The following is a 25,985-nucleotide window of genomic DNA, read 5'->3' as shown; positions in this document are numbered from 1 at the left end:
AACAGCAATGTAAAATCTCAGAATAATCTTTTCTATTTTTCTGTGAGAATATTGTTCTTGATCTGAACCCCTGCAGAAAGGGCATATATCAAAAACAATTGGAGAGCATGGAGGTAAATCAGTGGAGATACAACTAGTGAGTAGTCTATAATAAGATAGAGTTTAAACATCCACAGTTTGGAAGAATAAGGCTAAACAGAGTGAGGCTTTAGCTTCTACAATATAAAGGTAATTCCCCAATGATACAGTTTGTATCTATTTGTCAGTAGACAATTATGAGTCATGACTTAACTATGGAAAAAGGTAAGGTGCTTAGGAGGAACAAAAAAGGAAGAACTTAGAATAGCAAGGACCTTGATGGTATTGCTTAAAAAAAATTAATCCCAGATAAGACAGGAACTGAGAGATAGACCACTACAAGCTATTCTACGCTATATATCCTGAGATGTAAGGTGTTTTAAAGAAAATCCTTCACTAGACAAATGAAATGTGTTATTTTATCCCTTAATTATAAGGAATAGGAACATAATTAGGCCATTTGACTCTTAAAAACCAAGAAAAAGGCTCCACTCAGTACTCCAGGTGGCCTCACCAATGCTCTATAGGATTGGAATAAGGCTTCTTTACTCTTCAAATACATTTTGAACAAAATAATGCTTTTGGAAAATTCAAATACTTTATATTCATTGCCTACCTCTTTTCTATGCTGTTAGATATACAATTGTCAACAAACTATTGGTGAACCATGATTTTCCATTCATAAATCTGTTGGTAACTTCACCATCATTACACAATTGATTCGTAAGAGCTGGACAGCTCTGTGGTAAATCAGCACTGTTCCATTAGACTTCAAATAATACAATAACCATCAGCTGTGGTCCCCAGTGGTACCACTCTTGCTTTTGGGTCAGTAGTTTATAAGCTCAAGGATCTTGAGCACAGAACCAGCCTGACAGTCCAATGTGGGACAAGGGAGTACTGCACTGTACAAGGTGCCATCTTTCAGAGGAGATGCTAAACCAAAGGGACGTAAAAGATTCATGGCATTACTTTGAAGACAAGAGATGGTGCTCTCCCCAATGTCCTGACCAATATTTATTTCATTAAATTTAATTGGTAAAATAGATGATTTGGCTGTTGTCTGCTTGTGCTTGTGGAATCCTGGTGCAAACAAACAATGTGACCACTATGTTACCAACATTACAACTGAGATTGCACTTCAGATGTTATTTCACTGGCTCTGACGAATTCCCTGAAGTCCAGTAAGATTCTTTCCTTCTAGCTTCCTTTAGATAGGAACACAATCACAGGTCACAATGGTGTGGGATGTGGAAACACCAGACCAGTCGACAAGGATTCGCAGACTAACATCATAGTTCAGCTAGACCACTGGGAAACATGTGGAGGGAACAGAGTTGGCAGTGCCTGCCCAGGGGATACCCCGGCTGAATGCTTAGGTCATCCACAACAGTCTGGATTAATGTGGTTATCTACATGACTCAATCTATAAACTGTATTCTGGAATTAATACATGCCCTTTCATTTCTTGGACCTCCATACTTTGATCTGGATGAGCCAAACATGTTTTCTGCTAGCTGTGTGGGAAATGAGTTAGAGCTGGACCTCCATTCGACAACATGATCCAAGATTTGGCAATCTCACCATGTGCCAATACAGTGCACATGGGTAGTGGGAACTGGAAATGCCAGTCTAACACAGTAGGGAATGCTGATCTGTGACACAGAGCTGACTTTAGTGATGGTGATGAGGTGATGGTGATGCTGACAGGCCACAATTGGGTGCAAACCCACTGTGGGACCCTGAGCCACGTCTTGCATGTGCACGTTTGGCTGTCAGTTGGGCTAGAAGATGGGCCAGCTACTCCCTGGAGCACCGCGAGGGCTCGACCTGGTGGAAAGAGGAGACGATGGATGGAGCCCCCGTCACCAAGCAACTGGAGTCTGGCATGAGACCAGTGAGGGCATGGGGTGTTCTTGCTGTGAGGGCAGTCACTGCTGTCTTTGTAGACCTTCCATAGCAGAAAGTGCAGATGCTGGAGATCAGAGCTGAAAATGTGTTGCTGGAAAAGCGCAGCAGGTCAGGCAGCATCCAAGGAGCAGGAGAATCAACGTTTCAGGCATGAGCCTGAAGAAGGGCTCATGCCCGAAATGTCGATTCTCCTGCTCCTTGGATGCTTCCAGACCTTCCATAGGTCAAGAGTGTCCACATATGACGGCCCAGAATCCTTGGAGCATTCCACATGGGTTCACCTACCAGTTTCCATTTACATAAAGGCTAATGGAGGTGGGAAGGCCTTCATTGCCACTTAAGTGCACTCTAAGTAGCAGAACTGTCCTCTATCTTACCCAGACTCAGCACCGCCTTCTTGACCTGCAATCTTCTTCCTGACCTCTCCACCCCCACCCCCTCTCCGGCCTATCACCCTCACCTTAACCTCCTTCCACCTATCGCATTCCCAACGCCCCTCCCCCAAGTCCCTCCTCCCTACCTTTTATCTAAGCCAGCTTGGCACACCCTCCTCATTCCTGAAGAAGAGCTTATGACCGAAACGCTGATTCTCCTTCTCCTTTGATGCTGCCTGACCTGCTGCGCTTTTCCAGCAACACATTTTTAAGCTGAGATATTCCACTTCCCAAGTATTTGCTTTAATCAGCATAAAGTTTATCAATAAACTACAAGAATGTTTTTTGCCCAAATAATGGCTATAAAAAAATGTCAAAAGGTAGAACCAATCTGCATAGTAAGGTGTCATCAAAAGCCATCTGCATAGTAAGGTGTCAGGAGCAGTAAAATAATCAAAAATGCTAATTGAATAGTAGCCTTTCTATCTATATGATAAGAAGGCAAAGAGGTAGAAGTGATGCTCCAGCTCTCCAAAGCCCTACTCGGATCACACCTGGAGAACTTTAAGAATCCGAGCACCACTCCTTCAGAAAGATACAATGACCTTGGAAAGAATGCAATGCAGATCTATCAAAACAGTCCGTGGGTTAAGAGTCTTATGTATTATTGGGAGGGTGTAGTTCCTGGAATTTAGAAGCTTAGGTAGTGGGTGTGATTGCAGCTCTGAAGCTAACACGGACAATACACAGTGGGGGAGGGGGGGCAAATAAACTATTTCAACTAATGGAGAATCCTGCAGTAGGGGCATAGCCAAAGAATTAGAGCTAGACCTTTCAGGACTGACATTAAGAAACACTTCCATGTGGAAAGCAATTGGAACTCTCTTCTGCAAATGGCAATGGATGCTGGATCAATTATGGATTTAAAATGATTGATTGATACTTTATGTTAAGGAATATGGAATAGAGGGGAATATATGAACTTTGGCATTGAATAGTGTATGTTTGAGGGATTAAATGGTCTTCTCTTGTTCCTATTGTTATCTCAGGTAATGGTTCATAACGGGATACATGTTTACCTTGACTCCACCCATTCTACCAATGTTATGCACAGTCTGTGGTGGAGACAAAGAGTTCTTTTCTAGCTTTCAAAAGGATCACAGAATCAATACAGTATGGAAACAGGCCATTCAGCCCAACAAGTCCACACCAACCCTCCAAAACATATCCCATCCAGACCCATTCCCCTACCCTATTTCTCTACATTCCCCATGACTAATGCACCTAACCTACACATCCCATTTATATCAAAAACCGAAATTGCTGTAAAAACTGGAGGATCATTCACTCCACACTTCTGGCTAAAGGTCGTTACAAATGTTTCAGCCATTTCCATTGCTTTGATGTGCTGTGCTCCCACATTATTAAGGGAGGAGATGTCCTCCAGCAAGTTGTTTAATTGCTCTCTACTACTTATGACAAGATGCGGCAAAAAGGCAGGGCTCCGACCTGACCCACTGGTTGTGGAATCACTTAGCTCTGTCTACATTTACAGCACTATTTCCACTGAACAACTGAAAGAAAAAAAATCAGGCCAGATGTATCTGAACCAGCTCTCTAAAGTCCTAGAACTACACCTCACCAAACGTAGTTATACGTGAAGCTGACATACAATAAACTTGTTTTCTAAGAACAGTGCCTAATTTGTACATACCTTTTGATGCTGCATCCTCCTGCATTCATTAGTTATGCCCAAGATAATGCAAAGGAGGATTGGTGAGAATGATCTAGATCAAAAAATCCTTACACTGACTGATTGTTGTGACAAACACCACAAAATGTTAGCATTGGACATCTGGGAAAATATCACACCTAATTTCCTAAAGGACCACTAAATATAGGCCTTTGGGTCTGGTAGAAATATCATTCAATGATAAAGCATCATTTGTTCTTGTGGGGACTGTGACAACCATTTAATAGAATGATCTATATGCCTCACTCATAGCTTTCTTCCTATAGGCTTGCAAATTGCTCCTTTTTATGTATCCAGTTTCCTATTTAGGAATATTATTAAATCTGCTTCTGCCATGCTTTCAGTCAGTGCATTCCAGATCATAACTCACTGTGTAAAATCACTTCTCCTCTTCTCACCTCGAGTTCTTTTGCCAATATTTTAAATCCATGACCTCTGCAAGTGAGAGCAGTTTATCTCTACTTGCTCTGTCAAAGCTCTTCATAAGGTTTTCACAGTTCACCTGCCTTTCCCCTTCCACTGCTTTGCTGTAAGGAGTACAATCCCAATGTTTCCAGTTTCTCCCTGCAAACCCCTCTTCCTTAAAAGCATTCCATTAAGTCTCTCCTGCATTCCCGCCCCCACCCACCCCCACCATCACCTCCCCCCCCCCACCCCAAGGCTTGACTATACTTCCTGAATTACAGAGTCCAGAATTGCCCACAATGCTGAAGCTTAAGCCCCAACAGTAATTCGTAAAGGTTCAGCTAAATGTCCTAGCTTTTGCAATTGATACTCCCTATTTATAAAGCCACGCTCCTTTCAATTTGTTCTCAATCTTAGTTATGAAGTACTCAACAAAATGACTCAAGAAGCAATATAAACCCTTTCATCATTACAGCAAATCTAACTGCAAGGTATCCAGCTTTAGGAATTTATTGGATATAGACAGCTGAGAAGGTTTGCCTGACGAATGTCTGGTTAACATAATATAATGGAAATTCATTGTAAATAACTGACTCAAAACAGGAAAAAGATTAGTGCCCAAGACACAGGCATAATGCCCAGCGATGACAGTCATGTGATAATCATAAACTTAGATTTCAAAATCCTCAATATATACCTTAAATTTTACTGCCAAAACTGATGTTGCTTCCCTCCTGTCAAATGAACTGCTCCTCTGGGCTGCTGACCTATAACATCATAAGATGAAGAGATGTTGTCAGAAGCACAATCCAAGAGTTAATGCTGGAGTCACATTGCACATTAGCTCTTCAGTAGCAAAGGCAACATTCAAAACTTTCCAAAAGCTGCTTTTGAAATATCACAGCTTATTTTAGGGGGCTAGGTACTATACAAGGAAGAACTTTTCATATAAAGTGTATTTTTTTTTAATGTTAAGTCTCCCATGTAAGCAGAGTTCAAAAAAAAAATTACAAATGCTCTACCTGCCCTGCCTTACTGCCAAATTAAACAAACTGCCTCAAACTTACAAGATGTGGCTGGTTGGAAGTGAGATCCTGCACTAACTCAACAAGGAATTCTCCCCATTTTATTCCATTGTGCCATGACAGGTCTATAGCTCATTCTTACCAGTACTGTTTATGGGGCTTAGTATTCATTATCCTCATAAATAAATGGCGGCTTCACACATCGTTCCTTTAAACTATCCCCAGTCATCCTTCAGGATAGTACTTGCATAGTAGTCCTCTGTGCTGCAGTGTAGGCACTACCAGAGGGCCATCAGGATTGGGATTGTTAGGACTTTGACAGGCAGAGTGACAAGGGGGAATGAATGGATCTTCCTTTTGAAAAGGAATTGCACGCTGGCATTGACTGAGTGCAAGAGGTGACTGGGACAAAGAATTCAAACCGGGATTTCTCAACGCCAGTGGGAGAGAAAGAGCATCTTTATTCTTGACAAAGCATTTCACTGCCCAGTATCGGTCTCTTTAAGCTGTTTGTAAAGTGGCTATCCCTTGGCTATCACCCTCCGCCTCAACTGCGCTCCTCACAAACAGTGTCTTCATATTTTGATGGTACAGATCAGCAGCCCAGTAGAGCAGTTCATTTGACAGTGTGGGGGAGGGGAGGGGGGAGAACAACAAATTTGGCAGTAACATGCAAAATGTGTAAATTCAGAACTTGTCGAGTGTTTTGGTTTTATAAGGAACTCATCGTTGGAGGAAAAAAAAGTTCTGAAGAACGGTGTTAATTAGGGGAAACCTCAAGCACCATTCGAGGAAGGGCACTCATATTCCTTCACTGTATTTTCAACAGTAAATGCAAAGTTTTGAATGTTCCATTTTGCCATGGATTCCATTGTTAATAACAGACAGGTGTCCCACGTCCCTGCGCCTTTATTTCCATTGCATTTCAGAATGCAGTGAATGCACAGACTTCCTACTCCACTTACTGTGTCGCTGGGCAGAAATAACGGTTCCTGCTCCAGGGGAAAAAAAGCGGGAAAGAACCGGAATTTAAATAGCACCTGCGATGAACTCAATTCAGCCAACAGCCCAGGAAGTACAGTTACTGTTATAATACAAGCAAACAAAGCAGTTAATTTGTACAAAGCCCCACAAAAAGCAATAAGGTAAATTATTAGATTGTTGAGTTGGATGATGCTAATAGCTAAATGTTGGCTAAGAGGCTGCTCTTCTTTGAAGGTGTCTGCGGGAGTAATAGGCAGATAATCAGGACCTATGTGTAATGTTTCAGCCAAAAATATATACCTCCAATGATGCAAGACTCTCAATGCTACATTAGAGAGTCAACCTATTGGAGAGAAGAATGGAGAAATAACTAACCACTCGTTGCAAGATTCCCAATCCTCTCAGGTTAGCCCTGTGTCTCTTTGAAGTAAGGCTTTAGCTCTCGTCATCAGCCTAAGAAACTGATTAAAGCCTTCACAGAAATTGTTCTTTTTGTCAATTTTTTTTGGACACTTTGGCTTATTCGTAATAAAAATACTAGGTTTGGTTCAGAGTGACTTGACTGATGGCCACCGGATAACAAGGAACCTAGTTAGTTTCTCATTTTTCGAGGAATTCAGTGCCCCACTCTACTGCCCAGCAATGAGCGAAATCAGAATTTCCCGCCTGATGTCATTGTTAGAGATCCCGTATAAAATGAGGATTTATTGGGATTTTAAATGGAAATCTTAGAATACTTGTTTGGCAATAGTTATTGTAACTCTGAAAAGTAGTGTGTCTTTCCATTCCAATTAATTAGGAGGCTTGTTTTTAAATTGATTATTTTCTCTTTTTCAAAACTTATTCATGACATTTCAGCGCCGATCGCATCTCCAGTGAGATAAATGGCCCATTTTTAGTTCGCTCTCATTAAACCTTTCACAAAGCAAAGCAGTTATTTGCATTAACTATCTGCAGAATTTCTTTTAACACGTTGCACTGCTTCAAAGATTGTTAATTGCACTGTGGTGTGACACTGGGAAATAAGGCCACAATCAACTACACATCGAGGGAATTAAAGTTGTCACCACACAGGCCATTGATACTCTGTCAGCTTTTTAAAGAGGTCAGAGCTGTCACTTGAAGCTGACCACAAATTATAGATCACAGAACAACTTTCATGACAATTGCACAGCTATTGAAAAACAGTCAAGGAGTCAAGATAAAGTCACCACAATCTTATCAGACCATAGGGCTGCTCCCTCATTAGAGCGGGAGGACTGTAGTGGTTAAACCTGAGGGTCACCGAGCTTCAAGTGAGGGAAGAGATTGAGAAGGTAAATCCTTCATGGTGACTTCAGTCGGTGCAGTAACATAGAGTCTGCAGAGACTGGCCATCTAACCAATTGAGCCAGTCACCCCTCAAGGAGTGTGACCAATTACTTAGCTCTTACATTGAACCGGTGCAGGCATGATGGGCAGAATGAGCTCTGCCTTTAATTGTTACATACAATTCCAACTCACTTCCTGCACTGAGGTATCAATAAGGACAGTAACAAGAGTGTATGAATGGTAACCAAACTAACAGGGACAGCACAGGGGTATGGGGTTGATGGGGGCGATAAGGCCTAGCTGGCTGATGTCCATCAATGGCTGGTACATTCACTCTGTAGCCCAACAGCAGCCAAGTGTGGGAAGGTGCCATAGTGGTTGACACCGTTGCTTCACAGCACCAGGGACCTGGGTTTGATTCCACCCTCGGGCGACTGTCTGTTTGGAGTTTGCACATTCTCTCCATGTCTGCCTGAGTTTTTGTGGGTACTCTAGTTTTCTTCCACTGTCCAAAGATATGCAGGTTGGGTGGATTAAATGACCCCATAGTGTCTGGGGGGGGTTATAGGGTAGGGGCTTGGGTCTGGGTGGGTTGCTCTTTGGAGACTTGGTGTGGACTTAGTGGGCCAAATGGCCTATTCCCATTCTGTAGGGATTTGATTAAAAAAAATTGGCAAAGTGGACAAAAAAAGCAAAGGTGAACAAAAAAGGAACTTGCAATAGTAACTCAGAAAGGGTGCTTTGCCTTCTGGAGAACAGCAAGGAAGGAAGATAGTCCTTTCTGATTAGAAGAAAGGTCATTGGAATCAAAGCGTTGCATCTGTTTTTCTCTCACAGATGCTGCCAGACATGCTGAGTTTCTCCAGCACTTTTTGATTTTATTTCAAATAACCCGCCCGAGTGTAAACATTACCTGCTGCTGGCTCCCATATTTTTTGTTGATTGGGGCAATGGTTAAGATTTGTATTAACAGAACCTATGCCCCTTGGCTGTTGCAAAGTCATGGATGGCATGCCATGAGATAGAAAGCCTATTGTTGTTGTTATCAGATCTACATACCATCACATTCAGTCCTTGATTGGTGGGTCCTTGGGCAATGATGTATTCAAAGCCATCAGACAGTGGATTTGCAGGTCGCCTGTACTTAAATACTGTCCCTGCCACCCGGAAATTCCGAGGATTGTCAATTGCTGTGTTCCCATTGAAGAAAAAGTAACCACCTTCGTCTGCGAGAGCTTTAGGAGATAAAACAAGTGATTTGGTACACAAGTGAAATAAGGGAGGAGTAGGTGAGCAAGAAGGGAGTGAAGGACAAAGAATGTCTGAAATAACTTCACAGAGTTACCTAAAATATTTTCTGTTTTCCTCCTTTCGATTATTTGGATATCAGAAGCACCGACGGGAATGTTCGTAATGAAGAGGTAACCTGCCAAGCAAATAGAGTCAAATCATCAAAGCAGTTACATCCTAATGCAAGGATGGTGGGGCTGCCTGGGAGAGCCCGGTGACTAAAATATGTTTCCTCGTCCAAAGTCTGAGTTTCAATTGATATTTCTCAGCTCCAAAAAGCAGCCCATGTGAAAAGCTTCTTCAAGTATCACAAAAAAGCACTCATGTAACATCTCCCAAGTAATCTAATGATAAATAGTTCTACTGGGGTCTGGAACACTGCCATGTTACAGAGGTCCCATGGGGCAACTCCACTTTTTCCAAGACACCTTTGGCAGCCATGACAGGAGCCGCTTTAGATCTGGAACACCCTCTCTAAATCTCTCTGGCATCCAAACTACTTCTCCTCCGTTAATATCCATCCTTGCAGCCTATATTTGTTTGGGTCATTGGTCTAATGTCTCTTTCTGTGGTAAGGTGTCAATTTCTGCCTTCTACTGCAAAGTATGTTGGTTCATTTTTGAATTAAATGTACTCTACAAATGTGAAGGGTTTTTAAAAATTCTTTCATTAATGCTACTGGCAAGGCAGATCCCTAATTGGTATAACGTGCTTAGAGGGCAGTTTCAAAGTAAACCACTTAGCTGTGAAACTGTCTCACATGTAGGCCAGACCAGGTAAGGATGGCAGATTTCCTTCCCTGAAGGGCATTCGTGAACCAGATCGGTGTTTACAACAATTGACAACAGTTCCAAGGTCACCAGAACTGAGACTAACTTTCAATTCTAGATTTATTAATTGTACTGAATCAGGGGATGAGCCTGCACTTCTGAATTACTGCTCCAGTAAGTGACATTACCACTCTGCCACCAGCTCCCTGTTGTTACTGTCACTGATGATCCAGCCAATCCATTGCCTTCATTTAACACAGAAAGCAAACACCTGTGTAAAGTGACAAAGTACATCAATAAGCTACGAGGATTTCCACTGGGCTACTGCTGGCCTACCGTGTCAACCTTTACCAAAGATGCTTGTGGATAGGTGAGAGTGAGAACCCCTTCCCTTCCATTAACAATCGGCAAATAATGTATACATATTCCATTGCTTGAAGTGAATCCAAGAGCTAGATGCCACACCTACCTAAATGCGTAATCCCACGTCGATAGGTGCCCGAGATTCGGAAGCAGGTGCTGCCATCACCACCACAGAGTCCACATTTATCTAGCCGCTTGGAGGAGTACAGAAGACCATCACAACCAACAGGCTGCAAAGAAACATGTGTTACATTGACTGGGACTCTGGACAGCTGATCTTTTACTCCAGACAGCGCCATTCACTGCAGTCTCTGGGGAGCTGTCAATCCTAACAATCTGAGGTCCTAGTATCTCTTAATGCAGACCTTCTGAGGTATCAGAAAGTGACACTGCATCGAGAGAGGCGATTCTGTCCATCATATCTGTGCCAGCTTTTCGAAATAGTGATGCAATCAGTTCCATTCAGCTTTCATAAAATGTCACAGTCATAGAGTCAGAGTTAAGACCCAGCAATCCATGCCAACCATAACCCCAAACTAAACTAGCCCCATCTGTCTGTGCTTGGTCTATATCCCTCCAAACATTTCTTACTCATGTATTTGCAACTATATCTGCATCCACCACTTGCTCTGGAAGTTCATTCCACACGTGAACCACTCATGGTGTAAAAAGAAATGCCCCCATGTCTTTAAATTTTTCGCCTCCCACCTTAAAAACAGACCCCCTAGTTTTGAAATGCCCCCACACTAGGGAAAAGATACCAGATTCACCTTATCAATACCCCTAATGATCTTATAAACCTCTATAAAGGTCACTTCTCAACCTCCTTCACCCCAGTGAAAAAGTCCCAGCCTATCCAACCTCTCCTTACAACTCAAACCCTCTATTTCTGACAACACCCTGGTAACTCTTTTCTGAACAATCGCCAATTTAATAATATCCTTTCTCTAATAGGGCAACAGGATGCAGTACTTCAAAAGAGGCCATACTAACATCATAAACAATTTCAAAATAATGTCCTAACTTCAGTACTAAAAGGTCTGAGCCCTGTAAATAGCTCTCCACCAAGTATTTAAAGGAACAGTTTGATTTAGTGGATTGATATCATGTTCGAACTTTGCAGGCACCATTCATCAGCAAGTCCACACAAACTGGTCATAGAGTCATAGAAATGTACAGCACAGAAACAGGCTCTTTGGTTCAAGTGGTCCATACCAACCAGACATCCTAACCTAATCTAGTTCCATTTGACAGCACTTGGACCACATCCCTCTAAAACCTTCCTATTCATATACCCATCCAGATGCCTCCACCACTTCCTCTGGCAGCTCATTCCATACACGCACCACCCTCTGCATGGAAACGTTGCCCCTGAGGGTCCCTTTTAAATTTTTCCCCTCTCACCCTAAACCTATGTTTTCTAGTTCTGGACACCCCCACCCAAGTCTAGGATTTGTCCATTTACCCTATCCATGCCCCTCATGATTTTATAAACTTCTATAAGGTCACCCCTCAGTCTCTGACACTCCAGGGAAAACAGCCCTAGCCTATTCAGCCTCTCCCTATTGTGGATTGTTCCCTAAATTTAAAGGACAGATTGCTAATCCACTGATCATTCCATTGTATATATGTTCAGATAATGCCAGCTCACAGTGGAGAAGAAAGACGGTCAATGGCTAGACGTAATAGGATTCCACAAAGCACCTCTTCAATTTCTTGGTGTACATTTAGTGACTGAGGCATACACTCACTGCAGGTGACATTGTGAAGTTGCAAGATGCCTATGCTCACTGAAATCATCAAGCACATGACCAGATACAAGCTAGCGTGGATCAGGGCCAGTTCAGTCCTTCTAGAACCCGTCTCTGAAATGCTATGAATCCTACAGATCTATTGAAATTTGTAAGACCGAAACTGACAACTTGTGATTACATAAGGGTACCAGAGAATACGAGTCGAAAGTAAACAATGAAGTCAAACATACCAGACACATTCCTATTCAAGATGAAACAGGTTTGTGAGGCTGACAGACCAACTACTTGTAGTGAGTGCAATGAGATTTGCCAGCTGGACCATAACATATGAGTTCCCTGATTGGGGCTATTAAACTGGCCCAATCAGGGAGCCCTGGCTGACAGAAAAAAAAGTATCAGCGATTCTGACACTCTGGGTGCTGATTCTAATGAGGCTGTTCCAGAGTCAAAGACTTTCTACTTGTAAATAAAGGGTGGCTTGGTGATGGGATACCGGCCTCGGTGGAGTGATTTCAGTGGCGACGTGAACAAAGCACTTTTCTGAAGAAATTTGCTTGCAACACTTACCTTTGAGTTGGGGGTAAGCATTTCTGGCATCATACCGTTATTTGGGGAAGCTTGACTCCTTTAATCCTGCCATCTAAGACTGGGCCCAGTATGTGGAAAGAATGCGTTATTTTTTTTCTGGGCAAGTGACATTGGGGCAGATGAAAAGCAACAAGTAATTCTCCTGATGGTTCGTGGAGCCGGAGATTTGACCGATTTAGGTAAGGAATATAACGACCCCAAGCCTCCTCTGATTCTGAAACGCTGTTACACCCGTTGGAAGATAAAGTGAGGGTAATCAAAGGTGCCTCGGCTCCAACATCTGTCTAGGAGCATAGGTCATGTTTTGGGCTGGTAAATTATCACAGAAAGGTCATAGACAACCTGGCCTCCATCTTTGCATCAACTCCTGAAAAAAGCCTTTGGCTAATGGACAGCATGAATACGTCCAGGTAGTGGAAGGAGGATTGGCGGTCAGTTTTGGAGATAGGAAGTTCCACCAATACTTTAGCTGACGAAAATTTGTGATAATAACAGACTACAAACCCATATTAGGTCTGCTTAAAAAGAGACAAGTCTGTGCCACTCACAGCTTTGGGCCGAATTCAGCGGGGAATCTAATACGAAGTTCCAATAATTACAAGTTGGAACACCATCCGGGAGACAGAGAAGCAAATGCAGATGCATTGAGCCACCTCCCTCTAGCAAGTACACGACCAATGGAACTGTCTGTAAGGGTTTTAAACTTTCTGTACATACTTCCAGTCACAGCTGACAGTATCAGATTTTGGACACAAAGATCCAGACCTGTCCAGATTAGATTCCGTACAGGGTGGAAACAGGCCCTTCAGCCCAACAAGTCCACACCGACCCTCCGAAGAGCAACCCACTCAGACCCATTCCGCTACATTTACCTCTGACTAATGTACCTAACACTACGGGCAATTTAGCATGGCCAATTCACCTGACCTGCACATCTTTGGACTGTGGGAGGAAGCCAGAGCACCCGGAGGAAACCCACGCAGACACGGGGAGAACGTGCAAACTTCACACAGACAGTTGCCCAAGACGGGAATTGAACTCAGGTTCCTGGCACCATGAGGCAGCAGTGCTAACGACTGTGCCACTGTGCCGCCCAGTCCAGACTGAAACAACTGGTGGTGATGGGGAAAGCTAAAGGATCGTCACAATCAGAATTGAAACCTTGTTGGACCTGAAGAGACTAGAGCACAGTCGAGGACAGCATATTATTATGGGGAGGAAGAGTGCTTGTCTTGAGCAAAGTTCGCCACCAGGATCATCCAGGGGTCTCCAAAATGAAGATGCCTGCGACAAGTTATGTCTGGTGGCCAGGATTAGATGCAAACATAGCCTTGTTGCTGGAGCAGTGCCCAGAGTGCCAACAAGGACAAAAATTACCATCAGCGGCTCCCCCAAACTCATGGCAATAGCTGGGTAAACCCTGGGCTTGATTACATGATGACAATGCAGGTCCTTTCACAGGCTCAATGTTCTTAGTCATCGTGGACACCCGCTCAAAGTGGCTGCATGTGCATAGAGACAAAAGTGAGGACTGCAGATGCTGGAAACCAGAGTTTAGATTAGAGTTGTGCTGGAAAAGCACAGCAGGTCAGGCAGCATCCAAGGAGCAGGAATATCGACTTTTCGAGCAAAAGCCCTTCATCAGGAATGGAGGCAGGGAGCCTCCAGGTTGGAGAGACAAGTGGGGCAGGGTGGGGCTGGGGAGAAGGTAGCAGAGAGTACAATAGGTGAATGGGGGTGGGGATGGAGGTGGTAGGTCAGAGAGGAGGATGGAGTGGATAGGTAGGAAGGGAGATTGGCAGATAGGACAGGTCATGAGGACAGTGCTGAGCTGGAAGGTTGGAACTGGGGTAAGGTGGGGGAGGGGAAATGAGGAAACTGGTGAAGTCCACATTGATGCCCTGGGGTTGAAGTGTTCCGAGGTGGAAGATTCACCTATTGTACTCTTTGCTACCTTCTCCCCAGCACCTCCACCAGCTTATCTTTCCATCCCCTGCCTCCATTTCTAATGAAGGGCTTTTGCCCAAAACGTCGATTTTCCTGCTCCTCGGATGTTGCCTGACCTGCTGCGCTTTTCCAGCACCACTCTAATCTAGACTCTACATGTGCATAGAGTTCATTTGCCAAACATGAGGACAACGATAGAAAAACTGGTGCATCGTTCTTCAATACATGGATGCCCAGAAGTGTCGATCACAAATAACGGACCAGCAGGGAATGCGTTTTACCTTAAGTTGACATATACGGACAGCTCCATACCATCTATATCCAATGGCCTGGCAGAAAGACCAGTCAAACTTTGTAGAAACAGCCTACAGCTTTGCTAGATACCAAGCTGTCATGGTTCTTATTTGATCACAGGAATAGCACCGGCAGAATTGCCAATGCACAGAAGACTCTGCAACAGGGTTAAATCTGATCTTCCCGGACCTTGGAAGGATATCTTGGTGAAATAACACCAGGAACGCCTGTGCTGGGCCCAAGACTCCACTATGCGAGGGGGAAGAGTTGCTACAAGGGATGACGTTTGGTGTAAGAACTACAGGAATGGCCCTGCATGGGTAAGAGGCAGGTTGGCGGGAGGTCAGTACCAGTAACGTGCAAAGTTCGGGATGGTGCGACAGTCCAGAACAAGCACATGGCCCATATGAAAGCCACGAACTCACGAATGGTGTGGAAGCAAAACATGCCCAGTTCCTCAGAACAGTTGGAAAGGCTGTCAGAACCAATGCGTTCACCCTCTCTGAGAAGCATTGATGAGACTGCTGAATCTGAGAGGGCCATGACAGATGTCGCCGCATTGACGTCTTTGCCGGCAGAGGAAGAGAGTAAATTCCGACCAAGGTGTTCCTGGCGCAAGAGGTGGCTCCCTCGCTTTACACAGCGTCTGGTTGGAGGAACCTAACCCAGTGACAAAATCCCCAGGAAGCTCTCCGAGAAAAAGGACCAGATTATGCCCTCAAAGGCAGAGGAAGGAATGTAGCGACTGTAATGAGGTCAACCAGCTGCACTTCAGAGAAAGTTAGTTTGCTGATAGGAACTGTACACCTGGTCCACTCAGGGGGCCCTGGCAGACACATATAAACAGGAGTGTCAGAAACTCTGGGTGCAGATTCTGATGAGGCTGAGCCAGAGTTAAGGACTTGCCACATGTAAATAAAGGGTGGCTTAGTGTTGGGACGCCAGCCTCTGTGGAGTTATTTCATTCAGGTTATCACTACTGCCCTGTGTCCATTTACTGTGCCATTGTACTATATTGAGGTTCCTGTTAACTGTTTTTTTTTAAAACGTATATCTTCTATTTCAGTACATTAAGGCCAATATCTCCTTCTTTTCTGATGATAGTACTCCATGCTGGCTCCCTTCAATCAGCTCAAAATGTTTCAGGCCTTTGACAGGTAGAGATTATCTACATTAACAACAGATTCCAATAAGCTCCACAAAACTAACTGGTACATTCCTTATTTGTCCTTTCTTAAATACCTGAGGTACAATTGCAATTTTCCAATTTAAATGGATAATCCCTGAATCAAGAGTGCTTTGAAAGATCATGACCAAAGCATCTATAATTTCCTCAGCCATTTCCTTTCAGACCTTGTGGCGGAAACGGTCAGGTCTTGGAAATTAACCAGTACAGTCATAGAGCTGTACAGCATGGAAACAGATCCTTCAATCCAATTTGTTCATACTGACCAGGTATCCTGAATTAATCTGGCCCCTTTTGCCAGTATTTGGCCCATATCCCTCTAAACCCTTCCTCTTCATCTCCCCATCCAGATGCCTTTTAAATGCTGTAATGGTACCAGCCTCCACCCCCTTCCTCTGGCAGCTCATTCCATATACGCTCTACCCTCTGTGTGAAAAAGCTGCCCCATTCGATCCCTTTTCAATCTTTACCCTCTCACCTTATACCTATGCCCTCTAGTTTTGGACTCCCCACCCCAGGACAAAGCTCTTGGATATTCACTCTGTCCATGCTTCTTATAATTTTATAAACCTCGGAAAGGTCAGCCATCGGCCTCCGACACTCCAGGGAAAACAGTCCCAGTCTATTCCAATAGATTTGTACCATCATTTTTTTTCTCAAACTGTTTTCATTCTGATGTTAACTTTGGCGAGATCCAGTCCTCAACTCCTTACTAATTACTACGTATCCTCAAACATATGATCCTGTTCTCCTCCTGAGACTGAACAACACCACAATGTCACTGTTCAACATGCAGTTTTTAAGGGCTATGGAGCAAATGGAATTGAAAGACAAACCAGGCACAATCTAACTAAGTGGCAAAATGGACTATCTTCTGTTTTAACCTATTCAATGCAACTCAATATTGATGCAGAATCAAAATTCAGTGTTGAACTAGCATCTAAAGTGACTACATTGCACTACACTGTCCACCCTTTATTCTTAAATACTGTTATCATGTCAATGGAGGGCTGATTTCCAGCAATGCAGTTTGATGGATTCTTCAAAGTTCACTCAAACCCATCAACCTTACCTCACATCGGCCAGTAATGCAGACACCCTGATAGGTTCGGTCTCGGCACGATGTTCCATCCTGAGCAGGAACCATTAACTGCCTCTCTCCATCAATAGTGGTGCATTGCAGGTCACATGGTTTATTAGAAATATTAATGTGGTCATCTGTTTGATAGGAATAGAGAATAATGTTAAAAAGCACTGTCTGAATATACACAGCATTTACAAAAGGGCTGATGGTCTCAATGAACAAATTGAAGTACATGGGTATGATTTGCTTGCCATCACAGAGACATAGCTACACGGTGATCAAGATCAGGAGCTGAACATCCAAGGAAATCCAGCATTCAGAAAGAGGTATGCAAAACAGAAATATAGTTGAAATCACACTTTTAGAAAAGACTAAGTTTCTACATTAGTATGGGAGGATGGAAAGGTCAAGATCTAGAATCACTTTGGATGGAGCTAATAAACAGCAAGGAGCCTCATCCTTTGGTGAAAATTTTGAGCACAGTACAAATCAGGAAATCAGTGATGTATACAATATTGGTACTTCACTAATAATGGGTAAATTCAACTTACAAATAGATTGGATTAACAAAATCAACAATAATGTTTTGCAGGATGAATTCCTGGTCTGTATACCTCGTGTTCTCTTATCTTTCATAGGGTGCCGGTAAGACCAGCATTTGTTTCCCATTCTTCATCGCTTTTGAACTGAGTACCTTGTCAGACCTTTACAAAGGGCAGTTAAAGGTCAACCATGATGTGGTAGGTCTGGAGTTACATGTAGGCCAAATGAGGTAAGGATGGCAGATTTCCTTCCATAAAGGACACAGTAAACCGGATGGGGTTTCTTTTTCACAACAACTGATTATTGTTGTTATTGTCACAATCGCTTGGATTAACTTTATCTTCAAGATCAATTAATTGCATTCAAATTCTTTCAGTTATCCTGGTGAGATTTGAACCCGTCTGCCCAGAGATTCAGCCTGGGTCTGTGGATTACTAGGCCAGTGACATTGCCCACAATTCCATACTTTCTGGAGCAATAGGCTGAGGAGCTAACTTGGATCGGGCGATTTGGATTTAGTGTTGTGTAATGTGAAAGCCTTGCTATAAAAGGAGCACTTGGGAAACCACAATGTGAAGCAATTTTGCATTTAGTTTGAAAGCAATAATTAATTCTAAAACTATGGTCCTAAATTTGAAGAAACAAAATTATGAAGGAATGCTGCCCAATCTATCACATCCATTAGAGAGAGTGCTGGTAGTCTTACTTGCAATACCAAGAAGTTTAATACAGTATTTAAGCAGCTCTACTCTGAGCTGTACCAGTCGGAGGCTGTGAGGACAGATTGGCAAAGATGGAATCCTTTTTTAAAACTCTGGACCTTCCAGATGTAACTTCAGAACAGGCGTCTTTTTTGAATACCCCTCCGACAATCCAAGAGTTACACGAGGTGGTGAGGCAGCTCCAGAGTGGAAAAGCACCTGGCCCAGACGGACTTCAAAATGGGTTTTACAAGGAATTTATAGACATGCTGGCCGGGCAACTGTTGGATACGTGCAACTACTTGTACTGTCAGGACTGCCTCGCATCCTCCGAGAGAAGCAAATATTTCTGTTATTCTCAAGAGGATTGCACTTCGAACAGGCCCATATCGTTACTGAATGTGGATTTTAAAATTCTGTCGAAAATGCTGACGTTGAGATTGGAGAGGGTTTTGCCCTTCATCATAAAGGAGGGCCAGACAGGTTTTACTAACGATCGTAGGTCTACTAATAATATTAGAACAGTGTTAAATATGGTTCAGGTACGCCAGCAAGGGTCAATTCTGGGCTTGGCAGCCTCCCTGGGTGCAGAGAAAGTGCAAGACTGGGTGGAGTGGCCGTACCTCTTATGTACTGGAGCCGTTTGGTCTTGGAGGGGTTTTTGCTAGATGGGCGGCAGTGTTGTATAGTGATCCGAAAACAGCTTTAAAGAAATATCAATTGAATTCCCTACTATCTATCCTCTGTGACTGACTATGGACCTGCAGCCAATCTGGCAAGACCTCCCAGGCAAAATGCCGCCTCATCAATTTGTTATTTATGGACAAGATGAGGACTGTTACGGACCATTGCAGAAATCTGATTGTCCGTAACATAGTTGAAGCATGGAGAATAATGTAATAAGGTCAGGGCAATTTACAAAAACCTTCCCATTTCACTCCCATAGTAGGAATGTTAGGAATCCATCCGGGGTCGATGGACTCTGGCTTTAAGCTCTGGGAGTCTAGAGGAGTGTCCTATTTGGGAGATTTATTTGACAGGGAGGTCATGACGTCTTTTGAGCAGCTGAGCCAGAAATATGAGCTATCTAGGAGGGACCTCTTTCATTACTTTCATTTTAGGGATTTTAAACAGAAAAAGCCATCATTGATGATTAGTCTCTGTAAGTCAGATATGAAGAGGAGAATGCTTCAGTCCACGGGCGCTCTTTCAGTCACCACCCTCTATTATTTGTTAGGTATTAATGTCTTGAAGGACATTGAGCGGCTGTGCTCAATTCTGGTCTCAAGAATTGGGGGGTGGAGATCTCATCAGAGGAGTGGGAAGATATTTGGGAGAACAGAAGGAAGATTTTGATTTGCAACAGGACACAGGCTATGCAATTGAAAGTACTCCTCAGGGCTCATTTGTACTGGAGCAGCTTCCGAAATTTAAGACAGGAGCGTCCCCAACGCGCCTCGAATGTAAAACAAATGTTGGTACTCTTCCTCATTGCTTGTGGTCACACCACAAGCTTTGTAGGTATTGGGGTGCCACAGCGAGTGTTTTGGAAGGGGTCTTGGGAACTGAGGTCAAGGTGGATCCAGTGCCCATCCTCTTGGATTTGCCAAATTTCCCTCTTTGAATGTGCATGGGAAGAAACTTTAATATTCTTTCATTCTGTGCGAGGAAGAACATTCTAATGAACTGGTTTTCAGAGTATCCCCCAGCACTCTATGGGTGGCATAGGTTAGTTATGGAGCACATCCCCCTGGACTTCCTTACAAGTATGGTGCACCAGAAAACGCAAAGGCGGCCCTTTCTGAATTACATAGTCACAGACTTGTCAGCTACATTGATCAGGACCTCTGTGTAGTCATGAGAGCTACGTCTGGAGGTCCAGGGGCCCGTGGGAGGAAGAATTCTGAACAAATACGGGTATGCTTATTGATGCTCCCGGTGGTGGTGAGCTTTGATGGGATTGCACTGAGTGCAGTAACTTAACTGAATGTAACTTAGTCTACTTTGATTCAACTTGGCTTAATTTAGCTTTTTTTAGTTATTTAATGAATTGCAGTTTTTGTAGGTTTTTTTCCCTCTCTCCTCAGTGGTTTTTGGGATAGAGTAGTAGTTTGTTTACTGTCATTGTTCTTATGTTATAAGATTGTTATGATGTTTTGTAGTGATTTTGTAATTTTGTAAAAAATTTAAAACTTTTTCTCAATTTACAAAAAAATACATAGTAAATGACAATGGAAAAGAATGCGAATTCAAGAGAGTAAGAAATATGAAAGCAGACTGTTAAAAACTTCTTAGGTATGTGAAAAGAAAAAGATTAGCTTAGACAATTGCAGGGCCCATTACAGGTAGGACTGGAGAATATATGATGGACAACGTGGATGTACCCGAAAAACTAAATAGTTATTTTACAGCTGTCTTCATGGAATAAGTTACAGAAAATCTTCCAGAAATCTCATTAAATGATAACCAAAAGAAACTGGTATTAATAAAGAGGTTGTCCTGAAGAGTGACTGATTATTACACTGTTATCATTAACATGACATGGTGAATAGTGGTGGAAAATATTGTGCCAACGAGGAGCATCATAGTTGAACAATCAGCAAGCAAGTTAATCTACAGGTAGAACTCATCTTGGACTTTGCTAAAGTACCTGACAAAATCCTTGATTTGTTCACCACAGCACTAGAAAATGCTGAAAACACGGTGAAACATCCCCATAGGAGAAAGTGAGGACTGCAGATGCTGGAAATCAGAGCTTAAAAAGGTGTTGCTGGAAAAGCGCAGCAGGTCAGGTAGCATCAAAGGAACAGGAGAATCGATGTTTCGGGCATAAGCCCTTCTTCAGTAATGAAGAAGGAATGCATTCCTGAAGAAGGGCTTATGCCTGAAACGTCGATTTTCCTGCTCCTTTGATGCTGCCTGCTATGCTGCACTTTTCCAGCAACACCTTTTTAAGCTCTGAAACATCCCTATAGTTTAGATCACTTAAGAAAGGTAAGTGATCAGGGAGAGTGCTACATTGAAAGCAAGCGAGGGAAAATGAAACAAAGACTGTGGGTGCAGGAGAACTTTACTGATAATCTGATTACTGATGACATACAGCATAATGGGGATGGTGAGAGAAAAGGTCTTTGAAGTGCGTGATCAGCCATGACCATACTGAACAGCAGGGTAGGCTCGACAGGCCGAATGGCCTCCTCCTGTTCCTATGTTTCTTTGAAACATCTAAGATTCTTACAGAGCACGGCAGGGTGAATATAGATAGGTTGTTTCCTCTGGCTGGTAAGTCTAAAATCAGGGAACAATTTCAGGATCTCAGGCAAGTTATGTAAGATGGAGATGAGAAGCAGTTTCTTCAGTGATGATTCTCCGTAAATGTCTAGCCTAATACAGCTTTGGAAGGTCAACAATTGAGCAGATTCAAGACAGATATCAATAGGTTTCTGGAGTCTAATGACACTAAGGGATGTGATGTAAGGCGGTCACAAGGGATGGTTGAAAATATGGGTTTTTAAAGATGACTACCATGCTCCTTACCTGGATACAGTGGAACCCAGTGATAGTATCGCCCACTGAATGCTTTGGCATTAAAAGCTGAGCATTGCTGTTGTTTGAAGCTGATGCCATTATTTGGACAGGGCTATGGAGAAACAAGAATGAGAAAAAATCTCACAATTATGTGACATTTTCATGACCTCAGAATATCATCAAATGCTTTACAATGAATTACATACTTTTCTGAAGTGAGTTATTGCTGTGTTGTGAGAAAACTGCAGTATTTGCTGCTCACCGAAAATTCTGATGAACACCCAATTTGACAACATACTTTAATTCTGTTGATTGAGCTGTAAACATTGGCCAAGGTGCCTGGAAAATACTGCTTGGATCATCTACAATCACTGAAGAGGGCAAATTAGACCACAGTTCAACATCTCATCACTGAACAATACAGCACTCACTTCATATTGCACTGACATTCATGCCCATAAGTATCTTACTTGAGACTTGAACTCAGAAACAATGACTGGAGCCAAACCTGGCACAAGGGAAGATGGTTACGGCTAATTAATTCATCATTTATTAATTATTAATCACCTCAGCTCCAGGACGTGTCTGCAGGAGTTCCTCAGAATAGTGACTTACGCACAATCAGCTTCAGCTGCTTCCCTCTATCGTAAGGTCAGAAATGGGGATGTTCATTGATGACTGCACGCTGGTCAGCACCATTTGCAACACCTCAGATATTGAAGCAGTCTTTTAACAAGGCCTAGACAATATCCAGGCTTGGGTTAACAACTGACAGACAACATTTCTGCCGCAGAAGTACCAGGTAATGACCATTTCAAACAAGCGAGAATCTATCCACCTTAACATTCAATGGCATCACCATCACGGAATATCCCATCATCAACATCCTGGGGTTACTAGAAATGCAACTGGACCTGACAAATAACTATTGTTGTTAGTTACAAGAGCCAGTCAGAGGCTGGGAATCCTGCAGCAAGTAACTCACCACTTGACTCCACAAAGCCTGTCTATCATCTACAAGGCCTGGGATTGGGCTATTGCCAACTTGGTGACTACAGCTCCCACAGCACTCAAGAGGCACAACACCAAAACCAGGAGAGAGCAGCTAGTTTTATCAGTATCCCATCCACCACTTTCAACATTATTCCCTTCACACCAGTGCACAGTAGCAGCAGTGTATACCATCTGCATGCGTGAGTCAGTGTTGCATGTGACAGGATGTGACAGATGCAGTGTTAGTCTAGATTGTCCCCGGGTTCTAGGGTAACCAACCTCCGCTTACTAGACAGGTGATTTAAAATTAACATTAGAAGGAATTTCTTCATCCAGAGAGTTGTGAATTGATGGAATTCTCTGACGGAGAGGACTGTGAAAGATCAATTATTGAGAAGGTTCAAGACAGAAACTGATAGATTTCTGCAATATTAAGGGATATGGAGACAGTGTGAGAAAGTGACATTGTGGAGATGATCAGCCATGATCTAGTCAGGTTCAATGGGCTGAATGGTCTACTCAGGCTCCTTTGTTCCTGTGTTCCTATGCACTGTAGCAACTCATCCAGGTTCCTTCGATTTGTTGGACTAGGTTAAAAATCACACAACACCAGGTTATAGTCCAACAGGTTTATTTGGAAGCACTAGCTTTCAGAGCACTGCTCCTTCATCAGGTGGTTGCCAACCATCTGCTGAAGAAGTAGCACTTTGGGAGCTAGTGCTTCCAGATAAACCTGTTGGACTATAACCTGGTGTTGGGAGGTTATTTCGACATTTAGTTCAAAATCCATGACCACACCAGCTAGAACAACAAGGTCAGCCCAATGCTTTGTGTGTGGAAAATCATGACTCACAAACATTGATTGAGTTTTTTGAGAAAGTAACCAAAGCAATTGATGAGGGCATTGAACATTGTCTACACGGCCTTCAGTAAAGTCTTTGACAAAGTTCCGCATGGTAGACTAATCAGTAAGGTTAGACCAGATGGGAGTCAGGGTGAGCTTGCCAATTGAATAAAAAATTGGCTTGGTGGTAGGAGACAGAGGGTGGTGATGGAGAGTTACTTTTTGGACTGGCAATCTGTGACCAGCAGTTTTCCAGAGATTGGTTCTCAGTCCACTTTTGTTTTCATTTAAATAAATGACTTGGATGCGAATTTAGGAGGCATAATTAGTAAGTTTGCAGATGACATCAAAATTGGTGGTATAGTTGATAGTGAAGAAGGCTATCTAAGATTACAAATGGATCTTGATCAATTGGACAAATGGACTGAGGAGTGGCAAATGGAGATTAATCTGGATAAGTGTGAGGTATTGTACTTTGATAAAATAAATAAGGGCAGGACTTATACAGTTAATGGCAGGGTCTTGGGTAGTGTTGTCAAACAGAGAGACCAGGGGTTCAGATACATGGTTGTGAGAAGGTTGCATCATGCATAGATAGGGCAGTTAAGGCGGCTTTTAGCACACTTGCCTTCATTGCTCAGACTATTGAGTATAGGAGTTGGGATGTCCTGTTGAGGTGGTACAGGATGTTGAGGCCACTTTTGGAGTACTGCATACAGTTCTGGTTGCCTTGCGATAGGAAGGATATCATTAAACTGGAGAGGGTTCAGAAAAGATTTACCAGGATGTTGCTGGGACTGAAGGGTTTGAGTTATAAGGATAGGCTGGGACATGTTTCACTGGAGCGAAGGAGGTTGAGGGGTGACCTTCTTGAGGTTTACAAAATCATGAGGGGCATAGATAAAGTTAATAGCAAAGGTCTTTTCCCTAGGTTGGGTGAGTTTAAAAACTAGGGGGAATATTTTTATGGTGAGAGGGGAAAGATTTAAAAAGGGACCCGAGGGCAATTTTTTCACACAGTAGGTGGTTTGTGTGTGGAATGAACTGTCGGAGGAAGTGGTAGATGCAGGCACAGTTACAACATTTAAAAGACATTTGATAGGTCGATGAATGGGAACAATTTAGTGATTTGGTCAAATGCAGGCAAGTGGGACTAGTTTAGTTTGGGAAACTTCATTGACATGGACGGGTTGGACCAAAGGGTCTTTACGTGCTGTAGGACTCTGTATACATTGGAGCACCACAACCTGCAAGTTCCCTTCAAAGCCATTTGGAAAAACATCTTCATTCCTTCATTATCACTGTGCTAAAATCCTGGAAACTTTTAACAGCACTGTGAGTGTAAATATACTCCAAAGAGTGCAGCGGTTTGGAAAGGTAGCTCACCATCTTCTCGAGGGCAATTAGGAATGAGCAATAATTGCTGACCTAGCCAGCAATGCCCGGATCTCATGATTGCAGAGAAAATCTTCTGATTCACAGAGGTAAGTGCTATCAGTTGTGCCAAAGCTGACAGAAGGATGGTATGGTACTATGGGGTGCATGCCATTCTGCAGTGGCAATCGCAAAGTTTCTCTGTCTGACCCTTGAATCTTTGTTGTTTATAAGACGTTGGGCAGATAAAGGGAAAAACTAAACTTTCTGGCAACACATAGTTCATTTAAAGCAATGTCGGTGACTGTCAGACCAGGTAAAATCCCAAAAATAAATCCAATGGTGACCATTGGCAGTATAGACTCAATGAAGGAAAAGCATTGAATATCTGGCATTGTTATTTGCGAGTGAGTTTGTACCAAAGAAGCAAGAATGAGGGGGGATGAAAGAGATAAGATAAAACAGACTTTGAGACACAGAAGTAGAAAATTGTACCTGGACTTGGCATAATTGGTAGCGCCGAGGTGATCCAGTGCAAAAGGTGCCATTCTTGTTTTGTGAAATTATACGTCTGCAACAAAAGAAAAGCCACGTTTCAATAAATATGCTGTACAGTTGAATCCAATTTAACAGCTCAAACTGAATTATATCCTCTCATAACGGGACTGCAGCTTTCACCACCTAATGAAAGGTCCCAAAACTGAAACATGAACACTTTCTTTCTGCACAGATGCTGCTTGACCTGCTGAGCATTTCCAACTTTCCCTATTTAAAAGCAACTTTGAATTTTTGACAACTATTTGAAAGTTGACCAGTGTAATATCCATAACGTAGGAAATTCATTCAATGAATTAAGCAATGCAGAACAAAATGTTACTCTTTCTT

General features: G+C 42.9%; 1 protein-coding gene across 1 annotated transcript in view; it reads right to left on the bottom strand.

Moving 5' to 3' along the window:
- The window catches only part of si:ch211-267e7.3 (ADAMTS-like protein 2), a 117,546-nt gene that overhangs the window by 50,075 nt on the left and 41,486 nt on the right, over positions 1–25,985 (bottom strand). The window contains exons 3-8 of the mRNA XM_060829665.1: positions 25,596–25,671; positions 21,899–22,001; positions 17,106–17,251; positions 10,371–10,494; positions 9,187–9,267; positions 8,901–9,076 (exon numbers count right to left, since the gene is read on the bottom strand). Coding sequence (XP_060685648.1) covers positions 8,901–9,076; positions 9,187–9,267; positions 10,371–10,494; positions 17,106–17,251; positions 21,899–22,001; positions 25,596–25,671 — 706 coding nt within the window. The remainder of the gene's footprint in view (positions 1–8,900; positions 9,077–9,186; positions 9,268–10,370; positions 10,495–17,105; positions 17,252–21,898; positions 22,002–25,595; positions 25,672–25,985) is intronic.

This window comes from Hemiscyllium ocellatum, chromosome 9 (genome assembly GCF_020745735.1).
Source record: "Hemiscyllium ocellatum isolate sHemOce1 chromosome 9, sHemOce1.pat.X.cur, whole genome shotgun sequence".
NCBI classification, from domain to species: domain Eukaryota; kingdom Metazoa; phylum Chordata; class Chondrichthyes; order Orectolobiformes; family Hemiscylliidae; genus Hemiscyllium; species Hemiscyllium ocellatum.
Note: the sequence above shows the minus strand (reverse complement) of the source record. Positions and strands in the feature narration are given on the sequence as shown.